This window comes from Apteryx mantelli, chromosome 2, assembly GCF_036417845.1.
Source record: "Apteryx mantelli isolate bAptMan1 chromosome 2, bAptMan1.hap1, whole genome shotgun sequence".
NCBI classification, from domain to species: Eukaryota; Metazoa; Chordata; class Aves; order Apterygiformes; family Apterygidae; genus Apteryx; species Apteryx mantelli.
In genome coordinates this window covers 19,478,973-19,496,766 of record NC_089979.1, presented here as the reverse complement: position 1 = coordinate 19,496,766, position 17,794 = coordinate 19,478,973, and the positions used below count along the sequence as shown (strand labels likewise).

General features: G+C 41.1%; 1 protein-coding gene across 1 annotated transcript; it reads left to right on the top strand.

The window, feature by feature from the left end:
• The first annotated feature begins 273 nt into the window (after window positions 1-273).
• Window positions 274-14,222, top strand: TRHR (thyrotropin releasing hormone receptor). Its single transcript, XM_067292285.1, has 2 exons — window positions 274-1,056; window positions 13,815-14,222. Exons 1-2 carry the CDS (start codon window positions 274-276, stop codon window positions 14,220-14,222), a joined length of 1,191 nt encoding a protein of 396 aa, XP_067148386.1.
• Window positions 14,223-17,794: the final 3,572 nt, after the last annotated feature.

The following is a 17,794-nucleotide window of genomic DNA, read 5'->3' as shown; positions in this document are numbered from 1 at the left end:
AGCCAGCTGTGGAAAACCAGCATTTTAACCTGTGCAAATGAAATGGAGTCCGAGAACGAGCTACCTGTCTGGTAACTGAATTTACAGAGACGGAAAGTCCGGGTGCTGTGGGTGAGTGGAAGACAAGGCAGCAATGGGACTGTGACTCCATGGCGAATGTGCCCCAGGGCTACGTGCCATCCACGCTCTGCTCCGCGCAGCGCTTTGCAGGGAGCCATGGGGAACATGTGCTGAGACCAAGTGCCTGGCAGAAGCAGCACCCGGCTGGTGAAGATGGAGAATGGCACGGGGGATGAGCAAAACCAAACCAAGCTGCTGGTAACAAGCCAAGAGATTGTCACAGCCGAATACCAAGTGGTTACCATTTTCCTGGTCCTTATCATCTGTGGACTGGGCATCGTGGGCAACATCATGGTGGTTTTGGTGGTCCTCAGAACCAAACACATGCGAACTCCCACTAACTGCTATCTGGTGAGTCTGGCTGTGGCAGATCTCATGGTGCTGGTGGCTGCAGGGCTGCCCAATATCACAGAAAGCCTGTATGGATCCTGGGTGTATGGCTACGTGGGATGTCTCTGTATTACTTATCTCCAGTACCTAGGGATCAATGCTTCTTCTTTTTCCATCACTGCCTTCACCATCGAGAGATACATAGCCATCTGTCACCCAATCAAAGCTCAATTCCTATGCACTTTTTCAAGAGCCAAAAAGATCATTATTTTTGTCTGGGCTTTCACCTCCATATACTGTATGCTCTGGTTTTTCCTGCTAGACCTCAATACGGTAGTCTACAAAGACACTACTGTTGTGTCCTGTGGCTACAAGGTGTCCAGGAGCTATTATTCTCCTATCTATATGATGGATTTCGGTATATTTTATGTTGTGCCAATGATATTGGCGACTGTCCTCTATGGGCTGATTGCTAGAATACTGTTCCTGAACCCCATCCCTTCGGATCCAAAAGAAAACTCTAAGACGTGGAGGAATGACTGGGCTCACCAAAACAAGCCTGTGAATTCCAAGATGACTAATAGCACTATTGCTTCTAGAAGGCAGGTAGGAAACTGAATTTGAAATGGCTTTCTGAAATATAAACCCCCCTTGTTTTTGAGACCACTAGCTTAGACATTTGAAAAGGGGTAAAACATACTATCCCTTTTTATTATGTTGTCAAGCTGAAATAATATGATACATATACATATATATTTATAAATATGTTTTTTTTTCTTGCCTATACGTTATTGCCTCCTGCTAGAACTGGGGCAAATGATATTTCATTTCCTATATAAAAAGCAATTAGGAGGTGTCAATAAGGAATGAAACATACTTTTGACTGTACTTTCCTCATATTATAGCCTATCAGTAATGCTGTCAAATATACAAAGTGACTCTTGATTTAGTTTTGAGATCTGAGGAGAAGGAAATTGCCTGGGAGTTTAGCAGACTTGAGGTTTAACAGGTTTAGAGTGCTAAGGCACTGTGTCACTGCATGAACAAAGTGCAGTTTCTACTTTTCCTGTCTCTGATTTCCTTGCTATGAAACAGTGAAAAGTCTACTTAAGCAAGTCGGTACATAAAAATGCTTTATAAATCTTAAGTATCTTTGTTACTCTGTCTTTCAGGAAATATTTTTATGTGCTGATGGCTCAAAACTGAGGCATAGATTTGACTGACTTCTTTATATTTTTACTTATATGTGCTGCGATGTGTAATTTTATCACTAGAATATAGTTAATAGAATAAATGCTTTATAGCTATTCACATTAAAGCGTGCTACCTTGCACTCAGACAGCATGGAGCAGTTAGCATTGTTGGGTCCTGTCCTGAGAAATGCAGGGTGCGTCACTTCGCGATTGCCCTCGGGAAGAGGCTGGGGCTGTGTTGGCACGAGTGTGGGGCCCCGCTGCTCCGCACCACCCCCCGGGGCTGACACCCCCTCGGCCGCTGGGGTGACCGGTTCCGGAGGGCTGCCTTGGCACAAGGGATGCATCAGGTCGCAACGCTGAGGGGCTCACCTCTTCAGACAAGCTGAGTGCACCCTGAGTGATTGGTTGAGCTTTATTTTCTTATTTCTTTATGTAGATTGCTACCATTTAATGAATGGGACTTTTTCTCTTATCATGAGCCATTGACCTCAAAAGTCACCTGACCCACCTGCTATAACACCAAACCTTCAGAGCACTAGAGGTTTACAGGTTTGCCTAGAAACCCACAAACTGAAACATCTGAGCTAGTTTTTATTTAATTATGTCTCCACTTATAGTTAAATATTTGGATTAGAAGTGTGTAATTTTTTTGTCCATTAGTTAGTAGAAAAATAAGATAAACTACTTTTCAAGTTGCCATCATTACTTTAGTATGCATGCTTGATTATATGTGCTTAGTGCATTATATGTGCTCATTTGAAAAACAGAAAAATCTTTTAAGCATTTGAGCATTGCAGACAATAGATACTATCATATTATGAAAACCTAAATGTGAGGTTTATTGTATGATGTCTTTTATGTCTTACAAAGATAGCAAGATTTTTTTTAAAAGCCTAACTTGATGGATTAATGTAGCTTCATTATCAGTAAAGCTAGCATATGCATATAGTACCATGTAGGAAGCAAAGCAAGGATAGTGTGACATAATTAGCAATATTATTGATAAAATAGCAGCATTCAAAATATACCCAGTGGTGCAAAATGGGAAAACATAAGTCCATATTCAAAGAGTCTAAAGTCTCAACAGCCATGAAGACACAAATTTCCCACTGTTTTAGGAAAGACTTAATACAGGTATAACTGACAGCATATTTTGGCCCCATAGTGAATTCTACTCTCATTTAAAGGTGTATATATATATACACATATATATGCCTTCTCAGCATTGTGCTTGCACTGAAGGAAAGTTGCATATGCTCTCCAGCATGTGAGTTGCAGAAAAAGTGACGAAAAGTGTGGTGTAAAGTTCCTACTTCTGTGGCAGTTCTCATTTTTATCCAAGAATGTTTCTACAAAATGAAATTAATGCATGCTCCATTGAGTTCTTATGAGTTAATTATTATTATAATTGACTTATTATGAGCTCACATTTATGTAATATACCAGAATAAAGCAGTAAGTTAGATAGGATTCCTGAATATTTATATGGGTTTAACCCAAGGTATTTCATAACCATTTTTGACTGTGATTACCCCAGCATGGCTGAGTATGTGAATTGATTTACCCATCTAGTCTGACCTGGATTGCTTCACTAATCTGGATTTAGCTTGACCCAGACGGACACATCATACCATTTCCTTTAATTTCCTTGGGACTTCCCATTACCCTATCAACATTTTGAAAATCTCCCTTTGTTAAAACTGGTTAAAACTTGCTAATTACCAGGGTAACATAGGGTTTTTTCCTCTACCTTGTCATACAGTCACTGTGTTTTAGTTCAGGAACCTTCTGAAGCTGTTTCTAACTCATGACAGAACTCATGGCTCCTGTTTTTTAGAAAGTTTTTACCATATATTATGGTATTGGCACATAGTGTGTATTGTCAACTCTGTCTTTCTACATTAGCTTCCAAGATTTAGGCTCAAGCTTCCATGTATAGTCACTACTTTCTATTGTGAGTCATATATGATGACAATGCAATTTCAATTATTTTCTTGAAAAAATGGCGATACAGCATTTAGGTTCCTGGTATGAGGAGTAAGCCCAGAATTAGAAGCTGATTGACTGAAAATGTGAAGACCGACTTGGAAACCATCTTGGATTCAGTACCTCAAGCTTGACTCCAATGGAGAGAGCAAGACAAGGGAGGAGCAACCCTGACATAGCATCTGGAAGAGCTCTATGCTCAGGGAGGAAGCAAATACAGCATAAAATAACTATTTCCCCGCAACTGTGGAAGGCAGTTGCTTGAGCTGAGGCAAGGGAGGCATATGGCAGCTTGGCAGTGAGACGAAGAGGAGGGAGGGAGATCGCTGCTGCAGAAGCAGCGTAGATGGACTAAGCTCACTTTCCCTAGAACAGATATTTTCAGTCTCTGACATAAACAGATTTAATGCCAGTTGTAAAGGGAGGAAAAAGAGGTTGAGGACTTTTGTTTTCAGAAGAGCACAGTGATTTAGATTATTTTATGGTTTAGAAATGCGGCCTGAAATATTTTTTAGAGTAGTGAGTCAAGACTATTTCAACATATTTTTCCTGTGATTGCTCTAGGGATGAGCACAGAATGAGATGATATTACATCACCAATGAATGATAATCAGTTCTTCCAGGTAGAAAGTAGTCTTCTGCTTACTCATTCTATTCCCTGCCTTCATCCTCCCACCCACATAATTTAAAAGTCACTGAACTATGTTAGTTCGAGGAAATATTTATTTCACTCTATTGTCTGGAAAGCTTACGGGAGCAAAATCTATGTACTAAAGGAACTAAAGGAATACCCCCATATCAACAAGTGTTGGTGGACAAGTAGTGGTGGAAAAAAACATCAAGCTGCTGTTCAGGGTCCCCCAAAGCACTGCAAGACAAAACTGAACAGGGAAGATGATCAAAGAATGACATAAAGAGTTCAGCCCTTCCTTTAAAATCTCAAAGGAGAGGGAAAGTATCTCCATTTCCAATGCATTTTTAATTCACTAAATAGCATCTGTTTCTGCTGATTTTGGACAGTTACTTAAATTATGAGTTATTTACATTGCAAGCAGGAATTCTACTGAGAAATTAAGTACCAATATGTAACAATAGTACGTGTTAAATTCTATTCTTAATTTCACTTGTGGAAAGCTAAAACAGTCCCACTCAGGTGGATTATTTATTCTGTTTTACAGAACTGTACTAAATAGCAGGGTTTGATAAACTTATTTTAAAATTTTTCAAAAAGAAAACTAGCATTATGTGATAATCAGGCAAGTTGCATCAGAGTCCATTTCCAATTCACTTCATTTTCCATCAGGCTTCTTATGTCCCAGAAAGAACAGAAACCAGTTCATTCAGTTTCTGAGACATGCTGGCATTGTCAGAAGAAAAATTTAACTGATCCACTTGTTATGAAAAGCGATAAGAGATTTATTTCCTTTTCAGGGCTTTTGATCAGCCACTAAAGTTAGCAGGTAACACTTGATTGTCTCCTTAGTGAAGATCTCTGCCAGAAGAAGGTGCAATATTGATATGCTCCGCTTTCAGAGAGGAATCAGCTTGTGCTCAAGGCTACATGGATTGGGCTTTATTGCCATGAGCCATAAACTAGTATTAAGCTTGTTTTAGGTACTGAAACATGCTGGTTAACCTTCAAGCATGTGCTTCATTTGTCACTTAAAGAAAAATCTTAAAGAACACCTATTATGTCTGATGGCACTGGTGATGACTGCATTGAATGGGGTTTCAGCCGTGCTTTGCAAAAGAAATAATCTTACCAGACTGGACTTCATGTATAATTGAAAAATATTGTGGAAAAGCATTTGACTACCTATAAGAGGTTTCAGTGATAAAGAAACAGTGACTTTATGGACTACAGTTTACGTAGTTTTCTGCAAGAGAAGATTAGGAGAAAATAAAAGGGTCACTGAAAGAAAGGTGAGAGCTCTTCGACCACAGAGAAATTATAGAATATTTTTGCTGAGTTAGTTACATGCTTTGCACAATTTGAACCTGAGAAAACAGAATGAAATAGACCTGGTGTACATATTTCTTTGTAATCAAGTTCAGCTTCAGGGTGGGTGAAAAAGCAAAATTTTCCAACACACAGCAGTCAAACCCAGTTCATAGGAGCTGAAACTTCAAAGTTTAGCAGAGGAAAGATCAATAAGATTAGAAGACAGTATCTTGGCAAAGAGCATCTCTTCAGGACAGGCAGTTCAAAGACCCATTTACTTTATTCAGAGCAAAAGAAGGGACTTCAATGCAAAATCTATATTCAGATTTATTTCACTGCTGTATGATCATTTGTACAGATAATCACTACTCCCAAGGAAGTTAATTGAAATTGATTTCTTCTCACTTGCCATAAAACACAGACTATGAATTTGAGACACACAATTAAAGACATCTTTCGAAACTGCGAGGAAATCCCGGTCCTCCTGAAGCATCTGGGAAATTGCAATTGTTGCCATGGGACTAAAGTAACTACTGCGTATAGTACCAACAAAGCTTGAAGGCAGATATTTCAAGACATTTTACAGCCAAGTGGAAGTATAACACCCCAATCCCTTGAATCAGTAAGAGATCAGCAACTGATTTCAACAAGGGCAATGTTTTAGTGGCACTCTTCCTTTAGGTAGGTGTCTGATGAGATGTCACAGCCTGTAGGTATAGACAAAACTGCTCAAGATTTCAGAGAAAATAATGTGATTGAGATTTCAACATCACAACCAGCGTAACACCAGAAAGAAGCTTTTCTACCTTTGCTTGCTATTAGGACTGTATTTTATAATGGAGCTTCTACAAACATTTCCCTTAGCCTTTACAAAATCTCATTTCTTAAAACACAAAGAGATTGTCGATGTTGTTTATTGGTGTATTTTTCCATTTAAAAGGCTTTGAAATATAGTGAATAGAGTGTGACACAAGGGTCAGTCGGAATTGCACAGTCGTAGAAGGGAAGACAGGAGCTGGTTTAAAAGAGACATTGGTTTTTACTTTGGAAATGTGCACGATTACAGGGATGCTTTAGCAACAGCTACCCTCACTTCCCTGAAGCCCTGAAGAATTTTTTTCCAAGTTTGAAGAAAACTGGCCTAGATACTTCTGAGTTACAGTTTACAGCGATTTGAATAGTCAACTTATGTCCAGCATCTCTTTCTTGGTTATTTTGTCCCTCTTGAGCGATTGGAAAGGCAAAAAGTTTGCAAGATTATTAAGGAAAGTATTGCATATGCTTGCCCTATTTTCACTCTTGCCTAGGCATCTGCATATGGACATTGAGACAGGATACTGGGCCTGACTGACCTTTGACCTGACCTAGTATGGATGTTTGTATATTTTTATGGGTAGCTATTGGCTGTTCCACTGATCCAAAGCCTGTCTCACAAACTAACAAGGGTCTTCGTCTCAAATCCCTCAGGACCTTGGATCTGAAGAATCTCCCTCCAACACTTTGTTGTAATTTCAGTAGTAGCTGAGCCAAACTAACAGCTTGCTGATGCCTAAAGGGAGAGATCTTGTTCCTTCTGTCTCCATCCCTATTCTTCCTTTCCCTCCTCCTGCTCCTCCCTTCTCAGCCATGAACATCTGTCCCCATTTTGTGCTGGCTTTGGAATGTGTCAGATCTCAGCTCTTACTAACTCAGTAGAAAAGTTCCACTTTTTTTCTCCAAGTAAGTTGCCCGCTGTTTCAGTGAATTAAATTGGCTCTGCACAGGGTATGATAAATACTAAATCCAGCATAAAATGGAAAGGAAAATGGGTGTCTGGGAACACAGGAGACAGAGAAGTGAAATTCTTCCAGTGATGGTCAGCTGTTAAATTAGTTTAAGCTGTAACATGTTATTTGATCCTTAGCCAGTAGCCTCATACCTCAACAGAAGATATGCTAAGGTAAAGGCAAAACATTCAAAACATTGCTAACGCATTTTGAAATGAAAGAAAGCCACATGTCATCTACTTACACCAGGATCAAATATTCTCAGCTGATCTGGTGCAAACACTTTCTCTGTCCATCTCAGGCAATTCTCCCTATGCTGTCTATATCTAAAATTACTTTTCTCAGAAAGCATCCTTCTTCGACCAGCTTTCAAGTGTTCATGACTCTTCTTTTTCATGAAGTCACCCAGGTGTTACATACAGATTCTTCCACTGCCCACTTCCCAGACTTTTACATGTAACCTATAGACTTCTATACAAGGATCTTTATAGGTCTAGAAACAACTCTTTGATTCATCAGGGGTAAAATACTCCCTGTTCCTGTCTTCTTAGTGGCTCAGGCTATAACCCCCAGTTATTGACACCAGTTCTGCTACTATTAGATACTAAAGAGTATCGATTTAGTCCAGATAAGGCATGGAGACGGACTGCATTTTGCTAAATTAGCCAGGGCGTATGTTACAGAGTCTGTCTTTTCATGCCAGCTTCGTGACAGCGGTGGAAGAGCAAGTGAAACCTGATCTGACATAACATTAGAGTGGAACAGACAGATGGTATCTGAGCTGGGATAAAACTTTACACTACAAAATCAGCCCTTAAAAATGAATACCACTGACGAAGCAATGAACACATCTGAAGCGTGAGCACGTGGATCACGCTTTGAGACATGTGCTTGCAACATTTCTGACTCCGTCGCAGGAGTTCTGACATGCATTTTACTGTGCTGCTGCACTATAACCCTGGAATGTGCATTTTAGCGTGACCTAGCTTCCTCAAACCTCTCTTCAAGTAATAGCATAACCCTGTTCACCTGGTCACCTTTGGATACAGATTCAGTTCAAGGTTAAATATGTCAAACAGAAACCTTTACTCAGAAGGAAAGACAAGCAGGAATAAACTGATATTCATTGATAGGCTAAAGACATTTGGCTTTTTAGTCTGTTATGCAGCTGTTCTGCTGCTGCTTTAATTCACATTTTTCTGATTGCAGTTGCAAATGCAGCTGCATTAGTTAGGCCTCTTATTTTTCAGGCCTGAGAAAAAAGATTGCTTTAGCCTACCAATTTTTGCCTTTGCAGCTCTAAAATGGCCTGTTATTGGTACTTGCAAACCATCCATACTGTTAAATCTTTCAGAAAACTCTTTCATTGACTATATCCTAATCAAAATGAATAGCAATTGAGCAAACTCATTAACTGCAGTTATAGGCATTTATAGTGCATAAATAGTAATGTGTGTGCATAAATTCAGTCTGGAAAAAAAACAAATGTCTGTACCTAGGCTTTGACCAGATTGTCCATTACTGAAAATTGCAGACAAACCAAATTCAATACAATCAGCTCATTGCCTCTATCAAACAGCAGTTCATATTCAAGTTATATTTATATTCACACACAGATTACAGCTCCAACATTATGCATGCCTGAAACTCGAGCTAATAATTCTTTAGTTATTATTCATAGCCTTTCCCTTTATAATCTTTACATCAGCATATACATTCATTCTACTTAACTCACTCCAAAGGCCAGGTGAAATAAATAGGTCTTGGCATTGTACAAGCAGAATATTTGCAGCAAACCCACTGGCTCCAAGTACCTCTCTCATGGCAAGTGCTCAAGAGTATGCTGGAGTCTGAATTCTGGAAACATATCAAAATATCATCAAGAATGAAAGTTTCCCTGTAAATGCTGGATGTAGATTAGAGGAGGCAGATCAGCTACTGAGATTTATTTATACTTGCAAATAATACATTTAATGGTATAGCATTGAATTAATAATGAGTGTTGAAGAGTAGAAGACAAAAACCTCAAAACTTCTTTCAGTTCGTTTGTTTGAAAACAATCATACATATGATAATAAATAAAATAAATCTCAGCATGTCTTTTTCTTTTGTTTTTCATATACAACACCACCACCAAAATTCCACTTGCTTGCAGTCTTTGCTTCCACAAATAAAAGATAAGGGTTCTTTTTTGAGCTTTGAAAGGTTTGTCTATTTGTTTTGTAATTTTATTATGGCTGGTATTTAGGCCAATGGATTCAGAGCAGATGCATACCTGTGATGGCACAAGTTCAAGATCATTGCTGAAGTTATCCCTTCTTCTTATCTAAAATTCATTGACACTGACCCTTTCAGACATTCTGTTCTCATGTCTTTAATTAAAAAGACAAGAGGGAAAGAAAAGCTACATTTCATGAGTAGAAAATGTATTATTCAAAGAACATCAGAGCAGATTTCATAAGAAAACAAAAGTTCACTAACAAGTAACACCAACCAACAAATCTAGAAATGTTTCTTTACAGCACATAGTACAAGGCATAAAGCTATTTCTGCCCTTTTTTTCCTTTTTTTTTTTTTTGCTATGGATACTTTATTTTGCTAAAAGAGCTTTTCTCTCTAGTAGCACAGGTACTAGGATCTCTCAGCATCTTGTAAATTTTTTTTTTTCTTCTGAAGACTTGAATTGTTTTGTTCTGCTCAGAAAACAGAAACAAGAAAATGTCTTGAAGACTGTGCCATTGCAGGAAGGAAGAAGAGGATGAAAGAGAGAACTTATAACTTAAAGATAGAAAAGAGATTTGCCTTTCACCAAAAAAAAAAAAAAAAAAAAATTATTAGAGTACCTATTCCAGGAGCTAACTTAGCAGCTCATTACATCTGAAAAGGGATCAAGAGGCCAAGGGAAGCAGATGGGAAGACAGGGAAGCAAGCTAGCGCCTTTTTAGCAGCTAAGAGACAATACCTTAAATTGACTAAGGTGCTCCTAGGCTCATAACCTGAGGCCTGTGTTTCCTTTTCTCTTTCCCGTATTGTTGTCCAGTCTTCCAAATCAGATCCTGGTTCTCTGAGCTCTTACACACTTCCATTCTGTCTCACCTAGCTCAGGCAAAAGATCCCGTATGTATTTCTTGTTTGTACATAGCACGAAAGCTGAATTACATATTTGCATGTTTGTAGATTTCATACTTTCCCCAAAAGAATTTCTGGTTTCCTATTTTATCTGATATCAGGGTGACTGTGAAAAATAAACACCAACTTATCTAGCAAACATGTTTGTTTATACTTGAGATGGGATCCAATTCGCTTAACATTATGAATGCATCTAAAGTTAGTTTTTTAGTCCAAGCTGATCACCTAAGGTGTCTCCATGGTCAATTCATAAAAGTAGGATATCCTCTATAGAAACTCCTCTTTTAGACATCTATGTCAATATGTGATGAATCGCCCTCTGGACAAACCTGTCTGCCCACTCGCAACAGAGCAAGCACAGATTTTGGCTTGTGATGGAAGATGGCTTATGTGAAACCTTCAATCACATCACTTGGTTGCATTTGCAGAGTTGTTATATCAAGACCTTGTCTGTGTGTGTGCATGTGCATGTGTGTGTGTGTGTGTGTGTGTTTATATATATTTATTTAATTGTCCTCCTCATTATGCAACCTTCAAGGCTTCTTTTGGATTACAAAATTACAGACTGGCATATACAATCTTTGTGTATTGCAATGAAGACCATGAAGCCCAAGACAGGGCATTTAAAACACCTGAATGATTCTATAGCAGAGTAAATTAGCAAGTATGACTGTGACTTTTATCAACCAATGTAATAAAGATTAATACTCAAAGGAGAAGGAAGCAACTACCAAATTGTGAGTACTGTGGTAAAGAAAATCTCTTATAAAAGCACTTCTTTAGTATGACGAGGTCTTGGAGCAAGAAGAAAAAGAATACTTCAGAATTAAAATATGGGGAATCTAGTTAGTAAAAACATTTTAAATGTTTTCAGAACATTCTCAGAACCCAAAAGATTGGACTTGAAGAGTGGTTACATGCAGCATGTTCAAACTGAAGCATTTCAATATCATTCAAAGTATGCTTGTAATTTGGACTGAAATAGATTTGCACAAAGCCTTTTAATCATGTTTTCAATTTCCTTAACTGAAAATAATTTGTACTCTGAGTATAGAATATGCAGCACACATCCACAGGAAAAGAGCAATCAGGGTCTGCTTGCCTTCACCTGAGTAATTAATAAGCTCTCCGGACTGATGCAAAAGCCCTTGCCTATGGTTTCAGGGAGTTTGGTGTATGGCTAGAAAGAATAGGTAACAGAAAGCAGTTTCCTCAAAAAACCTGTCCTCCAAGCACTTCATTGACATAAAATAACTAGCTTCCTCTCCCAATATGTTTAGTTACATTTAATATTAAGTGATTTGAGCTTATTTAAGCACACTGGACCAAACTTTTCTCTTGGCTCTTTCTATGCAGCCCCATCAATCCCAGTGAAGATTGTTGTTGTCGGTAATAAAACAGCTTTTGCCTGTCATGTTTAGAAACTGTGTTCATCTGTAATGATAAATTCAGGGCGGAAAAAAAAAAACATGGCATGTTTGCAGTGCCTTTGGCTCAGTGTCTAAGGACTGTCTCAGTCGTGACAAGGCCCACTCCACGCTGGGGTGCAGCGAGAGCAGCCAGAGCACCGACCAGGAGCTGCACTCGCTGCTCTCAGGTGGGTATGAAAGCTCACTGCCTCTGCAGCCAGCCTAGGGAGGATTTACAAAAGAACAAACAGCTATCTGAACCCAGGGCCTTGCAGCGGGTCTCAGAGACATGGCTGTAGCTAAGCTCTGGGCCCTCTCTTCACACAGCACGTGCATAAACCAAAGCTGGTATTTCTGAATGCTTCTTGGGTGTATTGGTGCTGTGGCAGCTTTCCACTGTTGTCGCGGTAATTTTTGACTTGGACCCTGCTCAGCCTCACTCAGCTGCAGAGCAGCAGCTCCTTTCTCACAACACCTCATCTGCAGGCAGCGAGCTCCATGGCCACTATGAGTCAGACTGATCATGCAGGTGAATCTCTGCCAGGTGATACAGAGCTCAGGTCAGATTTGTGATTTTTGCTGGTTTTGGAAGAACATATACTACATCCAGTTTAAAATCATGGTGCATCAAGTTTTTTGCATCAGTTTGGGCTTTTAGGGTAGGTGTTAAAGCAGATAATCTAAATAGGCTTCAGGTTCAATTACTGTGCAGACCATATTAGTCAAAAAGAGGAAATCTAATGCCATTGGAAGAAAAATATCCCCCTTTTTTGTGCTTAAATCAACATCTCTTTCCAGATAAAGCAGTTGCAAATTCTCAGCTCTGCAATAATTAGCTTATCGGGAAGATTGGCTGACACACCAGAAGGCTGTGCTGCCATTCAGAGGGACCTCGACAAGCTGGAGAGATGGGCAGAGAGGAACCCCATGAAGTTCAACAAAGGCAAGCGCAGGGTCCTGCACGTAGGGAGGAATAACCCCACGGACCAGGACAGGCTGAGGGCTGACCTGCTGGAGAGCAGCTTTGCAGAGAAGGACCTGGGGGTCCCAGTGTACAAAAAGTAGACCATGAGCCAGCAACGTGCCCTTGCAGCAAAGAAGTCAACAGCATCCTGGACTGCACTGAACAGAGTGCTGTCAGCAAGTCAAGGGAGGTGATCCTCCCCCTCTACTCAGCCCTGGTGAGACACATCAAGAGTGCTGTGTCCAGTGCTGGGCTCCCCAGTACAAGAGAGACAAGGGCATATTGGAGTGAGTCCAGCAAAGCGCCGCATCTCTCATATGAGAAGAGGCTGAGAGAGCTGGAGCTATTCAGCCTGGAGAAGAGAAGGCTCAGGGGGCATCTGATCAATGTGTATAAATACTTGGTGGGAGGGTGTAAAGAAGACAGAGACAGACTCTTCTCAGTGGTGCCCAGTGACAGGACAAGAGGCAACAGGCACAAATTGAAATACAAGAAATTCCATTTAAACATAAGAAAAAACTATTTGACTTGGAGGGTGGCCAAACATTGAAACAGGTTTCCTAGAAAGGTTGTGCAGTCTCCATCCTTGGAAATACTCAAAATCTGACTAAAAATGATCCTAGGCAACCAGCTGTAGGTGACTGTGCTTTGAGCAGGGGGTTTGGACCAGAAGATCTTCAGGGATGGCTTCCAACTCCAACCATTCTGTGATTCTGTGATTCTGTGGACATCATCCGTAAAGAATAATTTAACAAAAAGTTAGGATGAATTTGGAGCCAGGAAATTTTGTTCTTCTTATTATAGAAAACCTTTCTGAATAAATCATTGATCAGAAATTCACAAAAGTAAAAAGTCTGTCAGTAGTTTTGCTTTACCCTAAAGGTAACACAAAATAAAGCTGCTGCTTGTAAGTGTATATGTTCCTGCCCAGCTTTGAGTACTACCCTTCTGCCTATCTTTTTGTTCCCCCAGGTTACCAAGATGCTGGCTGTGGTGGTAATCCTATTTGCATTTCTGTGGATGCCCTACCGAACACTGGTTGTTGTAAATTCCTTTCTCTCCAGTCCCTTCCAAGAAAATTGGTTCCTGTTATTTTGCAGAATTTGTATTTATTTAAATAGTGCCATCAATCCTGTAATTTACAATCTCATGTCGCAGAAATTCAGAGCAGCCTTCAGAAAACTCTGCAATTGCCAGCAGAAACAGGACAAGAAACCTGCCAGTTACAATGTGGCCCTAAATTACAATGTCATCAAAGAGTCTGATCACTTCAGCACTGAACTAGAAGATATTACTGTCACCAATACCTATCTGTCCTCTGCAAAAGTGTCCCTTGGTGATACATGTTTGTCCTCTGAGGTAACAATTTACACATTTTAATATTTGGTGTGTATTTCTCAAGATCCAGGGCATGTTCATGTGTGCCTGGTTGTGCTGGGAGAGCTTCCAGCTGTGGCAGCATGGTGAATGAGCGGGGAAGGCTAGCGGTGCCTGTGGATGCACCACCAAATGGGGCAAGGTCACTGAACAGCGCGGAGGGACAATTACCCTGCCACAGAAAGTGATGCTCTCAAAGTGTCTTGTGCTGAGCAGGATATGACCTGCAGGAGCTGGGATATGGGGAAAGCTGAGGAGAAAGACCTAGGTTAAGCCTTATTCCCTGAAGAGCGATGGTGTGGCACCTGTACCTGCTGCTTGGGCACTGTGCCTCACACGCATGTTCAGCAGGAGGGTGGGCACTGGTGTCCGAGCTTGGTGACTCCTCCTGGGCCTGTTCTCACTGTCTGCAGGAAGGAAAAGGGGCATCTTCTTGAGTGTCACGCCAGCACCCCCCCGGCTCCTGCTCAGCATTCACTAGCCTGGTGCCACCAAGCAGATGGCACCAACAGAAGACACCGAGCTCCCTCATGCCAGCCCTGCTTCAGATCCATTTCTGTTCTGCAGGGATTGTGCCAGTGTGTAGCACATCTCTCTAGCCCATCTCTCTTCTAGATAATGATGCATGTCACTGTTTTCATGCTACTTTTTATGCAATGCTACTTAAATACTGTTCATAAGCCTGTACGCCTTAGATCTTACAATATAGATGATCCACAGAGACAGTCATATTTTTCTTTCCTTTCGCAGGTGATATGAGAACGAAGGAAGATGTTTCTTTCTCAGTGTGCTTCTTCTCTCCTAATTTGCAGGCCTAAGGCCCACATTGCTCTGCGAGCGTGCAGTCATGTAAACCCATTGGATGCTCTGTTCCCACAAACCTGTGTGAAACGCAAAGGCTTTGCTGCTCATCAAATTGCAGGAGTTACCATATGTCTCTGCACACCTGTCTGCTTCTCACACTTGGGGAGTGAAAAGAAAATACTGCTGGATCTAACTGAATGAAGCACTTAAGCACACACCTAACTTTAAGCAGGGGGGCTGACTGCAGTGGGATACGTGAACGCTCCCTGTCATGTACATGCCAAACTGCGGTCTGTGCTCTAGAAAAGAGCCAGGCAGCCCGGGCCGTCTCCCCAGATGCAGAGCAGAGCCGTGAGTGATGCTCTCGGGGAAGGGGGGTCGAGAGGGGAAGGGCTGCTCTCTCAGCCCACCATGCCCCGGCCCGGGAGCGCACGCCCGGTGCTGGGCAGCGCTACGGGGCACGGCCCAGAGCAGCCGGCACCGCGGCTTATTGCAGCAGTTATCTGTCATGCACTCCCTGCTCCCACAGTCCTTCAAATTTAATTGTAGGCATCATAACACGCTTCAATTAGCAGATATCAGATGGTAAAGAGCATGAAATCTTTTTTTTTTTTTTTTAAACCTTTAACAGCATGAGATAGGAAGTCCATGTAATCAATTCACAGTGGGGAATAAACAAATTAAAGAAATCACTAGAAAGCTTTTAAAAATCTTATTTTTTCAGCAAGCTAGTCTATAGATGTGCCACTTGAAATATAAGTCTTTTCTAATACTGAATCCATTCCAAACTTCACATAATGCTATATTGTATTGGAACAGACTTTTATATTTTACTAGAGGATTTTACCGTGGTTCAATAGCAATTGTCTTTCAGACTGCTGCAAGGGGGTTATAGCTTCAATATAGATAGTGTCTAGGGAAAAGAGGAGAATTCAGTGTATAATGTCAATGTTTCTTCATTTTTCTTCTCAAAGATATCCATTAAAATACTCCAGGGCATAAAAAGTGTTTTAAAAAGTCAGTCAGCTGGATATTTGGCTGGAAAGAAAGAAAATACTGAGAAGACATTACTTTCCTGTCTTAATTTTCCAAGTTTTGTAATTTCAATGTTTCATTTACATGACCACCTTTAGAACTGTTTTTGATAATCTGGAGCCAGAGACAATAAATTATTTAAAAGATCAATACCCTATAGCCCTCAGATTTAAATTTTGCTGTGAACCCATGTCTGCTGCATCCAAAACCCCCTACTCCACATTCACTGGATGGCAAAGAAGAGTTGAAAAACCTGACTGCTGTCGAATCTGTAACCTTGCTTCTGTTTTAACCTTGTAGTGCTCCACAGGTACTTTGCAGCTTGGCAAGGAGATTAACAAGGCGTGGAAGAGATCAACGGCAGGAGGAGATTTTTAACCAGTGGTATAGAAATGACAGACTTGTTCCAGAAAGCCCTTTTTATCATCCATCTCTTTACATTTTTACATTGAAGAATATCCTGAGAACCACGGGAGCTGTCAGAGCGTTAGCTAGAGCAGAGCTGGGTGTGCTGCGCTGGGAGCCGGTCCCACACTGGCTGTATTGCAGTTTTTTTCCTAAATCCTCTGCCTCAGAGGCAGCTCCCTGTTTACGGGGTGGGCTGAGGCTTGGCAGCTCTGACCTGAACCCTGCAGGGCACTAGACACATGCAGCGAGCTGTTTCTACACGGCTGCCCTGTCACTGTCGTACCTGAACATCCACACAGCAGGCAGGTGGATGTCGAGAGTCTCCACTATTTTGAAAAGAACAAGGAAAAAGTAAATGGCAGAGTGAGTCACGCAGCAGCCACGCAGGCAGACTGAGACGTGGTGGTCAGAAGAGCAGAATAGCAGTGTTATTGGAGAGCGAGTACCTAGCAATCAGGTCTCATAAATGTAAAAATAGTCATGACATACACTTTGAACAAACCTTTCCGCCTGCTAGACTTAATGGGAAATTTCAGCTCTGTGGCATTTTATTGCTCACACTTGCCTAAAACTATCCTACCACAGTATCCTATCAGGATATTACAAGGAGACATCAAAGAGAGGAACAGTAACCTGAATAAATTTTACTCCAAAACAACTGTCAGAGTAAAATGGAATCATCAGGGAAATCTCACATAGGCCCTTGTATTTACTTAGTGAGAGGCACATTCAAGATGCAAGCAAATTCCTACATCTGAATAAATAAAGCCTTAGCATGCAGTAAGATCCAGACTGCTCAGCCCGACTGCAGCTGCTGCGCGGAGCATTCCCGAGTGCCCCGGGTTCGGCGAGGCCGCAAGTGGCAGGCAAGGGAAGCCTTGCTCTTGGGCAGGAGCGTGGATAAGACAAGGGAAAACCAGGAGCACAAGAGACAAGCTGTGGAATTTGTTGAATCAGAAATTCACTTTCCATCAGAAAACTTTGACAGGCACCACATTAAACCCATGGAGCAGTGAAGCAGGCAGGGAGACAGCACAAAGGAGGACTGGAGCGGTGTAAAGACAAGTGGGAATCGCTTCGCTCTCTCTGAATGCTGTCGCTTCATTGCTATTTTGTCACTGAAATGCCTGGTAAAATGCTAATCATCCAGGTTTCTCATTCCGGACCAGGCTGCTCCCTCATCTCTGTGTTAGGAGTTAGGGCAGGGATGGGGGCAGAGTGGAAGCAAAGCTGTGCCTTGAATTATTTTTGATGTTTTATGGGAAAGAGGAGAAATGATGATCTTCTGTCTACTCAAATAGGATTTTATTTCCCTCTTGGTAATATGT

Excerpts from the sequence above, each read along its gene's own strand:
- TRHR (XM_067292285.1), top strand. The coding sequence starts at position 274 with ATGGAGAATGGCACGGGGGATGAGCAAAACCAAACCAAGCTGCTGGTA. Across the intron at positions 1,057-13,814 it reads CTATTGCTTCTAGAAGGCAG|GTTACCAAGATGCTGGCTGT; the intron begins GTAGGAAACTGA and ends TTGTTCCCCCAG.